The 18233-nt window shown below is 44.1% G+C and overlaps 1 protein-coding gene across 5 annotated transcripts in view; it reads left to right on the top strand.

Annotated features, from left to right (window-relative positions):
• The window catches only part of PAK3 (p21 (RAC1) activated kinase 3), a 148449-nt gene that overhangs the window by 78994 nt on the left and 51222 nt on the right, over positions 1–18233 (top strand). For all 5 annotated transcript variants that reach the window (XM_045298575.1, XM_045298577.1, XM_004710052.4 and 2 more), the window contains 3 exons: positions 783–914; positions 3827–3992; positions 11033–11096. In XM_045298575.1, the coding sequence (XP_045154510.1) occupies positions 783–914; positions 3827–3992; positions 11033–11096 (362 nt within the window). The remainder of the gene's footprint in view (positions 1–782; positions 915–3826; positions 3993–11032; positions 11097–18233) is intronic.

Raw genomic sequence — 18233 nt, forward strand, 5'->3', positions numbered from 1 at the left:
ATCCTGAATTTCATATAAGAAAGTCATATGAAAACAATGCTAACAACAACAACAAAAAAACCCCACAGGGAAACGTTAATCCAAAAGAAAGCAGAAAGTAATAGGTGGAAAACGTTAAAATGGCTCAAAAGGGGAAACAAATGGTATAATGCGAAATTTAAACCTAACTGTATTTGCAAGAATTCATTTCCCAACACATGCTGAGGACAATATTATTCATATCATTGGGAAATGAACCAAAAGCATCCAGTGCGTGTTTAATCCATATGGGGACTCTGTAAATGGATTTTAGGCTTTTACTGCCATCCATAACCTTCTGGCAAACGAGATGCTCAGCTCAGATTTTAAACTCTAATACAGTCCCCCTTCTGATCATGGATTTTATTGTTAATAACTCTTTGTTCACAGTGGCTTGTGTGCTTTTTCCATGCAGACTTAGTTGTCTCACTTAGATGTCTGCTTCTTTGAGACCCTTCTTTAAGACCCTAGACACTATTCTTTCTGCTAGCTGGGTGCCATCTGCTTTCTTTACCACACTTTGCTATAGCATCCATATCTTCAGGGATCACTTCATGAAGGCAAGTATGGAGAAGGACCGCATCATAGAAGTCATTAAAAAAAACTTTCTTTCTCTGTATGTGAATGGGTCCTCCCCTCCACATTGCAGATGGTTCTGCTCATCTGAAAACACTGCCATTCTTTCTTATCCTAACATGATTTCATGTCTGAAGAACAAACGAGATGTTAATAGCTTGTCTTCTCCACTTTGTTTTTGTCCCAAGAGTACCAAAACTGCATCTGAGCCTCCTTTGGCTCCTCCTGTTTCTGAAGAAGAAGATGAGGAAGAGGAGGAGGAAGAAGATGATAATGAACCTCCACCTGTCATTGCACCGAGACCAGAGCATACAAAATCAGTAAGTCAAGAGTGACTCTTCCCTAAGTCTAAAAACGCCCAGCAACCAGTAACTCGTGAGCATCTGATGTGGGTCCTAACAGAAGCGTCTATCACTCTGGTTTGGTGGTTGCTCTTCTGAGGATATGAGATTGGCACAGGAAATAATCAGAGAACCGCACAAAACAATATATAACTCAACTTGATATCCCAAAACTACTGCAGAAGTCAAGGCAGGAACACATCCATGTGAACCATGTATGATGAACGGCATAAGCAGGGGTACTAAGACTGACCTGCCTGTTGTTAGGTACCATCCAATCAGGCCCAACCCGCTATACTGTACTACAGAGCAAAACAACGAGCAATGAAAGCAAAGAATTCACACCACTGAATTGGAAACTCCCAAAGACCAAGGTCTTTCAAGGTCTTTCAAGGGCCATGTACTTGAAGCGATTTAAAGTTCTTCTCTAATAGGTTACTTTTTTGTTTAGTTTTTATTTTATTGGGGGCTCACACAGCTCTTATCACAATACCATATGTATATCCATTGTGCCAAGCACATCTGTACATATGTTGCCATCATCATTTTCAAAACATTTGCTTTCTACTTGAACTCTTGGTATCAGCTCCTCATTTTTTCCCTCTCCCATGTCCCCTTGATAATTTATAAATTATCCTTTTTTTAAATTCATTTCTTCAACCAACCACTGTCTCCTTTCACTCACTTTTCTGCTGTCCATCCCCCTGGGAGTGGGGCCATATGTCAATCATTGTGATTGGTTTCCCCTTACTCCGCCCTCCCCATCCTTATCCTCCTAGTATCACTGCTCCCCTTATTTTCCCTGAGGGGTTTATCTATCCTGGATTGCCTGTGTTGTGCGTTCTTTTTTTTTTTTTCTTTTAGTCATTTTATTGGGGACTCATACAACTCTTATCACAATCCATATACCAATTGAATCAAGTATGTTTGTACATCTGTTGCCTTCATTCTCTTCTAGACATACCAGAATACATGTACTGGTCTAGTCAGATTTGTAAGAAAGAATTGGAGTCATGGTAGTGGGGGGTGGGCAGGGAGGAAGCATTAAAGAGCTAGAGGAAGGTTGTGTGTTTCATCAGTGCTATACTGCACCCTGCCTGACTGGTTCATGTCTTCTTTGTGGCCCTTCTGACAGAGGAGTCCAATTGACTATTGATGGGCTTTGGGTCTCCATTCTGCCCTCCCCCTCAGTCCCATTGATATGATTTTTGTTTGTGTGTTTTGGGTCTTTGATGCCTAATATCTGTTCCTATCGACACCTCATGATCACACAGGCTGATGTGCTTCTTCCATGTGAACTTTGTTGCTTCTCAGCTAGATGGCTGCTTGTTTATCTTCAAGCCTTAAAACCCCAGACGCTAAATCTTTTGATAGCCGGGCACCATCAGCTTTCTTCACCACATTTGCTTATGCACCTGCTTTGTCTCCAGCAATCATGTCAGGGAAGGTGAACATCACAGAGTACTGTGCTAGTAGAACAAAGTGTTCTTTCGTTGAGGACGTACTTGAGTGGAGGACCGATGTCTAGCTGCTGCCTTAATACTTGATAAATAAATAAATACATGTACATAGATCTATTCCCTTGTCATTATAAATAAATGCATTTACATAGATACATGCCTGTATTTAGACCTCTATAAATGTCCTTTGCCTCCCAGTTCTTTCCTCTGTTTCCTGTTACTTTCCTCCTGTCCCACTATCATGTTCGGCCTTCATTTAGGTTTCCTCTTTGCTACATTGCCCTTGATTGAGCCCCCGCAATCATCCTATGCCCTCCTGGCCATCAATTTTAGATCACTTATTCTTCCCTTGTCCCTGGGTTTATTCTCACCCCCGTCCTTTTCCCCCACCTCCTCCTCTCCCGAGTTCCCCCGTAACCGATGGTCCCATTTTTCTCTCCTCTGGATTGTTCATCCCACCCGCCTATCTTGTCCAGATAGACATGCATAGACAGTAATACACACAAAGAAAAGAAAAGCAAAACGTAACAAAACAAGAAGACAGAAAAATAAACCGACAACAGCTAATACAACAAAACAAAAGAGAGATAGAAAAAAGAAAAACCAACAGCAAAAACAGAAAAGCCCTCAAACAGGTCCAGGTCTGTCCGTTGACCTTTATGAGTGTTTTCCAGTCGAGTCTGCTGGGGTGCCATGCCCTGGTCCCAAAGTCCACCTTTGGCATTCCTTGGGGTCTTCGTTTTTGCTCCCCTTTCTGTTCCACTGTACACCCTTAGTGTTTCACCCCAGTGCGGTGGGGTATGTTCAGATTGGGCACATCTCCCACACTGTGTCCCCATTGCTGGCCCCCTTAGCACTATGTGTCAGTGAGGGAAGTCTTCCTGTCTCGTGGTGGGACCAGCCCTATGATACTCTCTGTGCATTGGCTGAGGAGGAGTATTGTCCTCAGGGCTTGGTGGGCCAGGATGTGTTCCACTCTCTCTCCTTCCCTCTTTGTTGGCTCCTGATCAGACGCCCCCCACTTCATAACCTGCAGTTTCAGTGCTGTCCACTGAAGTGCATTCCTCAGCAGTGAGGGGTGCCCACGTAGTTGGGATGGGGGCCGGCCCCACAGACCTCTCTATTGGTTCTAGAATGCCACTTATTTTTTTTAGAATAGTGGTTCTCAACCGATGGGCCTCAGCCTCTTTGGGGGTCGAATGACCCTTTCACAGGGGTCGCCCGATTCATAACAGTAGCAAAATGACAATGATGAAGTCGCAACGGAAATAATTTGATGGTTGGGGGGTCCCCACAACATGAGGATCTATATGAAAGAGTTGCGGCATGAAGCAGGTGGAGAACCACTGCTCTAGAAGATGCATTAGTAGCCTCCCCGTCTCTGGCCTGCTCTCTTCATTGCCCAACCTTTCCTCTGCCTCTGTCTTTCAGATCTACACTCGCTCCGTTGTTGAATCCATCGCCTCACCAGCAGCACCAAATAAAGAGGTCACGCCACCTTCCGCAGAGAACGCCAATTCCAGTACTCTGTACAGGAACACGGAGCGGCACCGGAAGAAATCCAAGATGACCGATGAAGAGATCCTTGAGAAGCTCAGTGAGTCTGGGGCTTTGTTTTCCCAGAGAGGCTGCGCGAGCCTGCTTATAGGAACTCTAGGCTCCCTGGAGCCATGAGACGACGGGTCGACAACGGTGCACGCCAGCTTGCTTTCTTCCTCACACTTCCAAACTTTCTAGAAATGAATTCTTTTCACTGGAAAAATCAGTGAAGGCAAATGCTTGACATGGATTCAGTAATAGGTCTTACTAAGATTCCCAAAATCCAACCCACTGCCATTGTGTCGATTCTAAAGACACCTTCTTAAAGAAGGAGCCCTGGGGAAAGTGGTGACGTAGGGCTACTAATCACCAGGTCAGCAATTCAAACCCAGCAGCTACTCTGAAGGAGAAAAGGGAGGCTTTCTACTCTCAGGAAGAGTTAGTCTTGGAAAACCCACAGGGGTGTTTCTTCCCTGTCCTACATAGGATCGCTATGTGTCCGAGTTGACGCAATGGCAGTGCGTTTGGGTCTTTCTGGAAAAGAGATGAAATCGTTTGTGGAAATATCTTGTAATGAGACAGACACCAAGGACCCACCCACTGATCAATCAGGACAGAGAAAGTGAATCTCAAAGGTCAACACAGCCCATCATCAAAACTGCTAGCCACAAACTTGTTCCCTGACTTTCGGAGGGTTTGTTTCTATGTGGCATGGAGGCTTGGACAGGCAATACTAGTAGCCCCCTTCCCACAGTATCATGACTGAGTAAATACTCATTTCTTCTCTTTTACAGCAGTGCAACCCTACAGTTAGCTTTCCGGGCCTAGAGGATGTGACATGCATGTACAGTCTCTGTTGCAAAGAGTCAGTGGTTCCTGATGGGTATTCACTAAACTCATATGGAAATGCATCCAACAAAATGCTGGTCACCAGCCAGGCGCCAATCTAACTCATACTCATCCTCCAAAACCCAGCTCAAGAGCCATCCCTTTGGGGAAAAAAAAACATGCAAAGCTCACTGCCGTACAGTCCATACCAATTATAGCGACTCTACAGAACCAGCCCTGTGGGTTCCTAAGACTCTTTATGGGAGTAGAACACCTCATCTTTCTCCCAAGGAAAGAATGGTGATTTTGAACTGCTGACCTTGTGGTTAAGCAGCTCAACACCTACCACACTATTTCACCAGGTTCCTTATTTTTCCTCTTCGGAGGGGCAGGGGGCGGTGGGGCGGGCGGTGGCTTTGCTTGGTTCTTTAAGCATAGCAAATAGCACACAATCACTAGTCTGCCCTAAACTGTGGTTTCCTAAAGGGCAGGCAGTACTGCGGCCCCCCTCGTACCTCCCCCCTCCTCCCCGCAGAATGTCTTAGTAAAATGCCTGGCATGTAGTAAGCACCCAATAATTGCTGGACATCTAGCAGTGCCTGTAGAATTTTATTATGATCATAACTTAATGGCTGCTACTGACATCTAGTGGAGAGAAGCAGCATTGCTTCTGAACATCCTAAAATACACAGCAATTTCCTCTTCCTTCCCAGGCTGCTTGCCCCTCCCTGCAACACAGTTGTCCAGCCTCAAATACCGACAGTGCTAAGGTTGAGAAGGATTTGGAAGGGCAAACATTCAGTGAGCGCTCAGAACTGGAACTGCTGGACTTTGAACTCATTCATTTGTGTCATCAGTTTAAAAAATTTCATTAATTTCCCTGCACCCCCTACTCCCCAATCTCACTGCCATTGAGTCGATGCCTACTCATCATTATCCTGTAGCTCAGGGCTGAGCTGCCCTTGTGAGCTTGTGAGACTGGCACCCTTCATGGGATTGGAAAGCCTCGTCTTTCTCCCCACGGCTGGCTGGTGGTTTCCCACTGCTGACCTTGCAGTGCACAGACCGACTGGTAACCCCTATGCCACCAGGGCTCCTGTCGTTCATTTAAATTTGCTATAGAAACCTGTTGACTCACAGTCATAGTGACCCCACGTGACAGAAGAAGTGTTCCATGGGTTCCCTTGGTGGAAACGTACTGTTGCCATCGAGTCTATTGTAATCATGGCGACCCTGTAGGTGTCCCTGTACGTGACCCTGGTGGGTTTCTAAGGTTATAAATATTTATGGAAGCTGAAAGTGCCCATCTTTCTCTCCCGGATCTGCGGGTAGGTTTGAATGGCTGCCTTTGTGTTTAGTGTCACCACCACGGATTGTTAACAACAGCCATATTTGATCCACTGCAAAGCCCACTCATGTACTAAAATTAAACTCAAGTTTAATTTTCCCAACAATCCTTGCAGCACATCAGAATACTTTCATTTTAGGGGTGCATGAGGTTGAGGAAGCAAGTTACCCAGCTCATAAGTGGTAGCACCAAGATTTGCACCCAGGTCCGTCCGTCTTAGAAGTGTTCACTGTGTGTGTTCCCAACTTTGCTGCTGCACTTCCCAGCTATCGATTTGTGAAGAAGGAGGAGGAGGGAGGAGGAGGGAGGAAGAAGGAGAAGAAGAAGTAGTAGTAGCAGTAGTAGGAGTAGTAGGAGGAGGAGTGGTAGTAGTAATAGTAGTGAAAGAATTACCCAAATCATGTAGGTTCAATGACAATGATTCAAACAATTGCCTCACTTTGCTCATTCACTTTCTACTTGTAGATATGACCTGTGAGATTATATTCGATTAAAAAAATACCTAACAGTTTCATGTTAGTAAAGATGGATTGCGGAGTATCCATTTCAAATCTCAGGAGTGCTGGTGGCTTAGTGAGTTACGCATTGAGCTGCTAACCACAAGGTTAGTGGTTCAAATCCACCAGCCACTCACATGAAGTAGGAACCACTCTACTCCTATAGAGAGTCACAGCCTCGTCTCAGAAACTCACAGAGGCAGTTCTCCCCTGCCATATTGGGTTGCTGTGAGTGACACCAACTCAGTAACCCCGAGTTTGGTCTTGGCTTGGGGTTTGCTCAGGTAGCAGGACTAAGTGAAATTATAGACCCCCCCAAACCAAACCCATTGCCGTGAGTTGATTATATCTCCTAGGAACAGCCTCAACATTCTTCCTCAGAATGGTTGGTGAACTTGAACTACTAGCCATCAGGTTACCATTCCAAAACCACTGACAGTGCTGCCAGGACTGAGGTAGATTCAAGGCACTGCCATCGAGTCTACGCCAATCTCTGATAACCCTGTAGGGCAGAGTAGAACTGGTTCAGTGGGGTCCTGTGTCTAAATCTAGACAGAAGTAAAGCCTTTCTCCCTTGCACAGACTGGTGGCTTGGAACTGCTGACTTTGCAGTTAGCCTCCCAGTGCATAACCCACTGCGCCACCAGGGCTCATACTGCACAGTCCGGAGAATTGGTGTTTTTCGGCTCCCACACCCACATCACTCTGTCTGTGCTCTCCCACGCTCTCTCTCGCTTGCCGTGTACCCTTAGACAACTTATTTAACCCCTGGGAATCTCGCTTTCTTTCCTGTCAAATAGACATAAAATGTGGTTCGCAGTTGATTTTTAGATATCTGAAACTATGGTTAAGAGTATAGGTAGTGGAGTCATAAAGACCTAGATTCAAATCATAGGTCTAGCATGCCACCTTGGGCGAGATAACCTCACTTTTCTGGGCCTCCTTGTCCTCCTGTAGAAAACAGGATATGCATAGAACTAATTTCAGAGTGGAGGCCAGGTGGCGCTGTTGCCTAAGTATTCCAAGGTCAGTTTAAACCCACCAGCCTCTCTCTAGGTGAGGAAGATGAGACTGCTCACAAAGATTTCCTGTCCACAACGCTTTTTAATGTGATTGAACGATTCACTTGTATGATACGTGCATTATATGCCAATAAAACTATTAAAATTTTACAAATGATATGAACAGACCCCTCAGATATTTGCGCCTCAGAACAATCAACCAAACAAGACCAAAAAGGCATCATTTGCCCCAGAACAAGGTTCAGAAGGCAGGAAAGATGGGCTAATGGAACTGCAGAACCCCGGGAGGAAGTGGGGTTGGTGGGGTTACATTGCAGGGATTACAACTAACATCACAAAGGAAAAGAACATAGACGTAAAGTGCTGGATGGGAAACTAATTTGCTCTGTAAACTTTCATCCAAGCCACAACAAAATGTTTAAAATAAGACAGTTATAAGAAAGGGGGGGGGGGGGATTTATGATCTCTGAACCCTATTCTTAATTTAGTTTATTAACAAAAATAAAACATTCTTAATCTGTTCTATATCGGGCCACTGTGAATGTGAGGCCTCTCAAAAGCAGTGGGTTTTATGGGTAATGCCATAAAACTCCCTTAAAACACAGACCTACTGTCATCAATCAAGTTGATTCTGACCTTTAGGACAGGATAGAACTGTCCCTCTGGGTTTCCGAGACCATAACTCTTTCTGGGACTCCTGCAGGGAGTGGTTGATGGTATTTGAACTGCTGACTTGGCAGTTAGTAGCCCTGCTTAAGGACCGGCTATAACACCCGGGCTCCTTCACACACAATAGATGCTAAGAAGTGGTAGCTATTATTTTATTCCATGACTATTGTGCTTTAATAAGATGATAAAAAGCCTGGTAGTGAGTGCTAACTGTGCTGAAGTCTGAAACTTAGATGCAGACCAGCTTCGTACCTTTAGGCCAGGTCATCACTTCTCTGAACTTCACTTTCTTCCTCTGAAAAATGGAGCTGAACTACTTAGGTGCCTAAATGAGTTACAGTAAGATTATCAAGCATATCCCATAGTAATGTAAGGTTGTTATTGTTATGTTTACAAAATAAGAATGGGTATGTGTGTATAGACACGGCAAAAAAATGAGGACGTGGGATCTTACAATGGGACAAATATATTTGGAACCAAGAACCATTTTAGCTGAATGACCCTTGTGGAGGTTGGAGGATGGGCAGAGGAGCCGGTGATGAGACGAAGGGACAGGGAAAGGCCGGCAGTGGGTAGAGCGGTCTCCATAATGCAGACCATAGGGGACGCTGCAAGCACAGTGACAAGGAGGAAATGGCCTCTACTGAAACCTCCTCATCTTCTGTCTCAAGCAAGCCATTCTTCTTCTACTCCGAGACCGATGGCAGGAGCCAGACCCAGGGATTATTAATGCCTGCAATCAACACATTGGCTTTCCATTTTACACCAACAGATAGCCTGGGTCTGGCTTGTTCCCTGTGGTCTGTCTCGAGTTGTTGGAAAATCAAGAAAACCGTTCATTCAAGTGAAATTTGTCCAAAGAACGCTGACTGTCAGAAAAACTGTATAATGCAGAAAATTTGCCTTGGGCTTTCCTCTTCTGGGGCCCACCCTCACCTCCTCCTTTCAAAGCTCCCGAAACACCCAGCCCTCCGCACACAGTACTCTTTTTCCTAATGCCCCCTCAGGTAGAAGCCATCTGAACTTGGAGCATTCCACCTCCTCACTCAGGCATGCTAAAGGGATAATCTTGTTAATGGTGGGAGTCTGGGTTTGCTTAATATAGAGACTATATTGCTGGGCTTTTCCGCAACCAAAACCACATCAGGAACCCTGTTTTCAAATAGTAGCCTTTGGTGATTGCTCAAAATCTTGTAATTTAAAATGGATCGTTTGTTTCGTATTGAAGAATTTGCCCTGGTAGGAAATTGTTCTGGCCTTACTGTCTCCCCCACCCCCTTTTGTGTTCGATTTTGTGGGTTTTGTCACTTTTTACCCTGTTGTATTGTGGGTTGGTTTTTTTCTTTCTTTCCTGTGATTGATAAAAACCAGTTATGGTGGCCCTGCTCCAACCGATTGCTTGGAAAGCTGATTTTGTGATTCTAGATGGTAAACATCAGTAGGTGGCAGCAAACACTTTCCTGTGAAGGCATTTGGGTGTGGGGGACGCCATTTTATGACTAGCAGTTCAGTTGGGAAGCAGAATCACGCCAAAATGGTTCCCTTTTGGTAATCTTTTTGACAGAATTGTTCAGGGTGTGTGTGTGTGTTTGAATCCCCCTTAGCCTGAAAATACAGGTTGAATAATTTACTATCATCAAACCTCATTAATGGAACCCCACCCATTGGAATTGGTCATGATTCAGAAAGTGGCTTGGGCTGGAGTTTATTTACTTACATTCAGCCCGTGGAGAAACATTTCCTCAACAGCTTAATAGTGTAACTTTCTTAGAAGACTAGGACTTGTTGAATGAAACTCTATAGTCGCGGGACTTTAAAATCGATTCATTTTTCAAAAAGTATCCAGGCCTATGCCCATTTCAAACTGGCTGGAATAAGGCTGGCTGCCCTCTGGGATGGAGAGCGCTGTTAAGAAAACTTGAAAAACAAAACGGCACCCTAGAAATTGGTGAATTGGTGGCCTTGTACAGATATAGCTCAAGTCCAAGTTCTTCCCCTGGCCTCATCTTAAATGATGAGGAAGTTGCAAAAGCAAAGACCTGATTTTATTTCAATTTTATCCTATGTTCTCTGAGCTCTCGAGGTACTCCATACCCTTATTGTGCAAGACACTGAGGGGAAATGTAAGACACTTCCCTTCTAAATAACCCAAACCCCAGCTCCCTGCCATCCATTGAGCAGATTCCAAGTCATAGTGAACCTGTAGGACAGAGTAGAACTGGGTCTGTGGATTTCTGTGTCTGCAGATCTTTAAGGGAGTGCGAGCAGGAAGCCTCATCATATTCCTGCTACTCCCAAGGGGGATGTCAAATACAGAGATATAGGTCACTGGTATATTAAGGGAAAAGAGAGCAAGGCTGAAAGTGAGCGAGTGAGCAAGAAGGTACACTCACAGCACAGAGAAGGGACGCTTATTAACGTTCTCCAGAGGGATTAGAGAATACTTCTTAGAAGAGACAACCTTTAAGCTAAGTTTTTGAAGCATGACTCAGAACTTGCTGGAAAGACAAGGTGGGCAGGCTGCTCCAGGCATAGGTTATTAGTACCCCTCCAATTGATAGAGTACTGGTCATGATTTTAATCGAGTCTTATTTTTCAGTATGCATGATAGAAAACCCGAGGGTATTGGTCTATTTCTTATCTGTTATTGACCCTGGTGCCTTCATTTTCATTATCCACTTAAAGAAAATCAATTAATCCATTTCCATCTTTCCCTCTCCCTTCTCTTTCTCAGGAAGCATTGTGAGTGTTGGCGACCCAAAGAAAAAGTACACAAGATTTGAGAAAATTGGTCAAGGGTAAGTGATTGTTATGTCAGGTGCCAACAGATGAGCACCAGTCACATGTCTGGGAATCTAAGGACTGCGTGGATGGTGGTGATGTATGTGTCTCGTGGCATGGGTTTGTGGTTTGCATTCCCAAGAGTGGACTGGTGATTAACCTAGGAACATCACCGGCTGGAATCATCTGACAGTAAATTTTACTGGGGGTGTATTGCTTCCTTAATCTTCAAAAATTCAAACTGGGTTTACTAGGAAAGCCATAGGGTCATAGAAACGGCCAGCTTGTAAGAAAACCTGGGTTTTGGCTAGTCCTTCCTCTCTGTGTATGAATGTGATGGTTAAGAACTCATTGGATTGTCAAGCTGGAAAGTGATCGAGTGGGGCAAGGAAAACCCTAGCTTGGGACTGAGTGGACCAGCCATGGAAATAGATCAGCGATCCCTAGTGAGGGATACACCAAAGCTAACTTGCATGCTTACTGAAAATTAAGGTTCCAGGCACCACCTTGGCTGCACATTTGGTTCAGTAATCTGGGGTGGAGCCCAGGAGTCTGGACTTTCTGAAAGTTGTGCAGATAAACTTGATCATCAGCTAGATAAAATGTCTAGAGCTAAAATGGAAAGTCTTCTGTTCTCCACGTCAGCTGTTACTAGGCCTATTTTGCAAGCCTCCATATGAAACCAAGCAGGAAGCCCAAGTAGGCATCCACATTTGAAACAGGGGGAAAGTTTCGTTTCAAGAGAAATGAAGTGGCCTTTAGGGGTGCCCTTGAACTTGTATTGAGACAAGATATTCTGCTGTACCAACTACTGTGTGCCAGACACCAACATGGCAAGCCAAGGTGTCGCCTCACTGAGATGAGGGCCCGGAAAGGAAAAGCTAGAGCTAAGGTACCTGCAGAATTATGCTAGCTCATCAGTCAGTAGAGCCTAGGTATTCTAGGATCAGGGAATCCCAGGGAATGCTTTCCCTAGGGTTCTTAGTCCCGCCAAGTATACATTGTATAAAAGATTGACTTCTTTGGACTGAGTTGTACATTTCCTGAGCTTTTATTCTAAGGGTTCTTTTGAAGTGGATAACTTTGTTTGGAATATAAGGGAATTGATTGACATAGTGCCTGCCTAACCAGCGGCACTCTTGAGGGTTTTGTCTAGTGGAAATGCCAGTTAGACGACACTGAGAGGGAGAAAAAACCTGTGGGAGAAATAGATGCCCAAGTGATGTTTTCTAGTAGCCACTAGATAATTCAAATACAGTTCCGTAACTATTGCTACTAGGCGCAGAGACACCTTCATTAAGCAAAGCTATCCAAATATGAAGGTCCTGTTTCTCAACATCTCCATCTCGATCAAGACACTTCTGAAAGTGGTGTTTCCATCTCTGTGCCCCTTCCCAGAAGAAAGCCGCATTCTTCCGTTTACACCAGCTCAAAAGGACCGTTTGTGGATTCTTGAGGGACTCGTCATGTTCCTTTTCAATGTTCTTTGAGTTTGGAAAACAAAATGTCAGAATGGGCTAGATCAGGGTTATAGCATAGGTGGTGTATGGATTCCCAAGGAAACTTCCATGGCACAGTCCTATGCGGATGAGACTTGTTGGATGGGGGGGGGGGTTTCCTCAGTACAACTCCTTGGGTATGTGCTCACCAATGCAGTGATCAGATCTCTCTAACAACATCTTCCTAACAAGCCCCTGTGATCATCCGGGTACTTTGAGGAGAATCTATCAAGAGTACCCCTTTGGAATCCTTTGAATTGAACTGGTCCATCAGATACCCTCAGAAACTAGTTTTGATCACCTCTTTGTTTTGAGGGCACCCTACTGAAACGAAAACAAGTAAGTGTGTTGCTGAGCACACTTGGCTGTCGCCTTGAGTAATCAGAGAGATCTGTCTTGGCACATTTTGAACAAACCTATGCATTTATGAACTGGAACTGTGTAGCAATACTTTTTGACTCACCCACCCATACCTATTTGTGTCTTTGCTTCTGCCTTTCTCATTTACTATTGCCGCTGTTATCAACTGCTCAACAACAACAACAAAGAGAGAGCGAGAGAGACTGAGACAAACTTCATGGTCATTCTGGTGCCAATAGCTCTCTAAATCAACCAAAAATATAATAATAATACTAAAATAACCAACTGCCGTCAAGTTAATTCTGGCTGATAGCTGCCTATGTCACACTAAAGGACAGAGTAGAGCTGCTCTCCCTAGGGTTTTGAGGCTACAAATCTTTCTGAGGGGAGATGGCCTCATCTTTATTCAGGGTAGCAGGCTGGTGGGTTTGAACTGCTGACCTCACTGTGCTGTCTGATATACATGTGCCTGTTGAACACTTGAAATGTGTCTAGTGAGAATGAGGTACCTGAGTGCGGGGTAGGGTTGGCTTTTTTGGCCATCCTCCCCCCATTAAATCTTTCCTTCTCATCCTCGGATGCACTGGCTATTTAATTTAATTGGCTGTGCCTTCCCAAGCCAATAGATGAGCCTCAGCTTCCTTGTAGGAATCAGATAATATTAAGTGGTGATGGGACTCTGAAAGCAAGAGTTGACATTTAGATTTTACTTTGAGTTAATTTCATTTAATTAATTTAAGTGGTCTAGTCTCTAGTGGGGCCGGCCATAGGAAGGACAGTGTTTGAAACCTTTCTGGCGGCGTGGTAGCCAGTCACCACTTGGACATATTGAGTGCTGGAAACGGAGTTAGTCCAAGTACACGTTTGCAAAAAGTGTAACAATTTCCAATATTAAAACCCTTAGAATGAAAAAAGTAAACTACCTTGTTGATAATTTTATATTGATGGCATGTTGCCATGATAATATTTTGCATATGCTGAGTTAAAGAAAATATTCTTAAAATGAATTTCACTTTTTTCTTACCTTTTAGTGTGGCTACTAGAACATTTTTCAGTGTTGCACTGCTAACCACAAGGCCAGCAATTCAAACCCACCAGTAGTTTGCTTGTGTCAAGATTTACAGGCTGGAAACCTCACCAAAGCAGGTGTACTCTGCCCTATAGGGTCGCCTGTGAGTCAGCACGAACTCAGTGGCATTGAGGGGAGATGGTTTCTATGAGTCGGCTTTGATTTCATGGCAGTGAGTTTTACTAGAAAATATGAAACACAACTCACATCATCTTTCTGTACAACAGCACTACGCCAATGGGAGGTTTATATGGCACCAATTGACCTAAGTATTCGTCACATCAGTTTTTAAAGAAAACTTTCTTTTTCAGAGGTAGGGAGCAGGCGATGGTATCATTTAGTTGTGACTTCATTTTGGTACCATTTTGTGACTTTTCATTTCGATGGTATCATTTTGTTGTGACTAATTATTCTGCCCAGCAAAACTCAACTGAGCTGAAACACCACCTCGTATGCAGATTTTTGAAACAGCAAAGAAAGATTTCAAATAGGTCCCAGGTGCCAGGTAATGAAGCCACCCTTGACTTCACTTTTCAGAGAACAGAGATTAAGCAGCAAGAAGTTTGCATACCAAAGGCATGGCCCCTCCGGGCTGTTAGTGATGCCTCTGACCTCCATGAATGCACAAAGGAGACTGGCCTTCTGGTGGCCTTTGGTAACCCCTTTATAAACTCGAATGAAGAAGCGAAGCCGAAAGCCTGCATACCACTGCAGAAAGACCTGTTTTAAAATTCCACGTGAGTTTGTCAATATCTGAAAGAATGAGGAAACCAAAAAAGATAGTTGACTCAATTGGCGAATAAGCCCTCCAAGGATAGGGAATCTTTGTTTTTTTTAATTTCTCTCTCTCTTTCTCTCTCTATCATTTAGCACACTGCTTTTGCACTTCTCACTGCCATCAAGGTTCAATTCTGACTGTTAGTGACCCTATAGGGCAGGGTAGCACTGCCTCTCGGCATTTCCAAGTCTGTAACCTGCCCTGGGTGGAAAGGCTCTGAAACACACTTTGGGGCAATGTGGTTCACAAGCAGGTGCCCTTGTCCCGGCAGGAGGACCTGCAGATTGTGCTGTATCCCTCCTCATTCTCACTGGGTCTGTGTTTGCCTCCATCAACATGTCTTACACGAGTGAAATACACCTGTCTCCAACTCTCCCTCTTTCCTTCCCACTTGTTTCCTTCTTAGGCAGACTGGACCCTCTTTTTCTTTGTGTCCTGTCTCAGCGTCTTCATGCCTTTGTTTCTTCTGCGATTTGGGTGTGTTAGTTGTTTTCCTGCTTCTTCCACTTCACCTTCTACACCCCATTTTCACACTCACCCCAGCCAACATTGTCAAAAGAGAAAAGAGAGCTGTAGTTTTTTTTTAGTTACTTTTAAGATAAAGTCTTGCAACATACTTCTATTTAAATATGGTCATTTTCTCACTTGGGAACTAACTGCTTTTCTGTCCTGCTTTTCATAGGATAGACATTCTGCTCTCTGCTCCTTTAATTTTTTAGACCTTATAAGGTAGTTTATGTTTCATTTTTTAACTACTTTAACTGTTTTATTGACATCTAATTCACAAAGCATGCAATTTAATGGCTGGAATATATTTTTAAAAGTTGTGCCATCACCACCACACTCAATTTTAGAACTTTTTCTTCAGTTTTGTACTCATTATTGTTACCTCCCCATGGCCTCCCTACCTCCCTTGCCTAAGAAACTAGTAATCTAGTTACTGTATAAACTTACCTATCCTGGATTTCATATAAAGAAAACCATACATCCCCATCAACAGCAATAACCAAATGAATCACAGAATAACCTCAATCCAAAATAAAGCAGAACATAAGAAAAACTAGAACAAATTAAAAATGAATCCACAGGGAAAACAAATGATAAGATATTAAATATTTATCTTAACTAAATCCACATTAATCTACTTTGTGATGCACTCTGCCTGAGGGGATCTGCTCTTAATCTTTAAAGGGATGAACAAAATATTGATTTCTCTGTAGATTTGAAAAAAAAGAAACAGGCCCAAACTTAAAGGAATTTTAATCTTTAATTAAATGGCTCTCAATTGATTCCCACCCCCCTCGATGAATTATTGGCCATAGTTATATCCACTACTCTATTCTCAGTACATGTCATTTTTAAATTTCAAGTCTTTGTGACTCTGTGTTGCTTTGCCTATTGTTATGGCAACATTCAGAATTGTGTCGGGAATCATCAGGGCACTAGAAATAGTCAGCCCCGGTCTTCTGGTTTCAGCTCCGTGGAGCACAATAGCTCGCTCTTGGGAACTGGATTTGAGAGTAAGCTCTCCATTAATCCCCCTCATCTACTTGGAAAATGAAATTTTTCCAGTATGGGTTGCTGCCATCCCAGCCTTCAGGCCTGGGGCCAGAAAATTGGGCTCCATCTTCTATAAATCACATTCAGAATTGCTTGTCTAATCATTGGAGGCCATAACTGTTCATCTAAAAATGACATTATTTTTACCAGGTTTTCTGTGAAAAGTTTCTCTATAACTGGCTGCCAATTCCAGACATTCAGAGTTTAGGATATAAAGCTAAATCAAGGAAAGAAAAGGGGTGTGGGAAGCTTTGTACCCCATATTAATCAATTGCTTCGTTGATATGAATCTGTCAGAAATGTCTCTGATGGAAACTTTGAGAATTTTTGAGCTCTAAGATAGTGATGCAAAGGGTAGGGGGAGAGAGACATTGAAGTCCAATAGTTCTTTTCCATCAACAGCTACCATTCATTGGCAAGCTGGGCACAGCTCCTGCGTAAGTCCTGGCTGGGTACCAGAGAGCCGCCTCTACGAACGGTGGCAGCTGCCCCCCACCCCCACCCCACTCCGCTTTCTCATTAATACACAGGCAATTCCCTGGGTTCTAAACGTCCGACATACAGACAACTCCAGACTTGCCCTGTAAAGTTATGTAAATATGCCCTCACTTTGAAACGATTGAATGAACCCCTCCTGGCAAGTAATTCTTCATCGCAATCACCTTCACTGACTTACATGTGCAGCTTTTAAATCATTAAAAAGGCTTCCGGCCTTTTCTTGCACTAAACACAGGCTACACCAGAACCGTATGCACATGTTCCGACTGACCGCAAAATCCAACCTAAGGACACACTTCAGCCCAGGTCTCATTCCTAACCCGAGGACGACGTTTATTGGAATTATTTCCCGGGCTCTCCTGAAATAGACTCCTCTTCTCTTTAAGGTTCACATGGTCTTTTCCCATCGACTGCATCATAGAAATATATGTTTTGAGAACGCAGTTCACAGGAGGAGGTTTAGATTCCACTTTAAGAAAGATCTTGTTAATTCAGTGCTTTTATTGAGTGCCTACTATGTACAGTGATCGTTACGAAGCAAATTCTGGAACTCCTCTCTGTCCTCACAAGGCCCCCGACACAGAGAGTAAGAAGAACCCTGCCCCACTTAAAACAAAGAAACAAAAAGCGGTTCTCCTGAACAACGCACCTGACGGAACAAGATCCTTGCCCCACATTAAAAAAGCAAAAACAAAAAGCCCCACATTTCTTCCTGGTCACAATGTTGGGGAGAAAAGGCAGAATAACCCTCGAAGGCCACACGAGGTACATTTTTCAGTGCATTCTCATATTTCGCTCTTCCCTTATCCCCACTTTCATCTTCTCCTGGGGCACCTCCCTGGGTTCTCTGACCTTGTCTGTCCTCTTCTAGAAACTCTTGACCACCATGGAGGCATCAGGAGGGAAGCACCCTCTAAAGACATCGGTTGGTGATGTGTTCTGAAACACTGTCTGGCACCACCACCACCCTCCCAATTGGTGGAGCTGAAAAAAAATATTTTTTTCGAATCGCTAGTGTCTGTCTGTGGTCTAAGAGGTAGAAGGAACAGACGACAGGACCAGGAAAAGTTCAGTGTCCCCCCCAAGCTCCACCCCTCAGCCTCCCAGTTGGCCTCCACAAAGAAACTGTTACTGCTGTCTCATGTAATGCTGTTTCTAGAACCTACGGATGCACCATATATGCCCAGGCTGATTTAGCCTACTGCCCCCTTTTCAGGGGACGAAAATTACTCAGTGCCTCCTCCCCCTCCCCCCGGACAATTAAATCCTTTGGGACCATAGCCCATCATCCAGGAGCAGTGCTTTTGCAGCCCCCCTGGAGCATCCCAGATCCCGCAGGGAGCAGTATCGCCCATTTTGGGAAACACAGGTGTGGAACATAGATGCTCGA

The sequence above is a fragment of the Echinops telfairi genome, unplaced genomic scaffold (genome assembly GCF_000313985.2).
Source record: "Echinops telfairi isolate 266 unplaced genomic scaffold, ASM31398v2 ScPeMD7_7427;HRSCAF=8465, whole genome shotgun sequence".
Classification (NCBI taxonomy): Eukaryota; Metazoa; Chordata; class Mammalia; order Afrosoricida; family Tenrecidae; genus Echinops; species Echinops telfairi.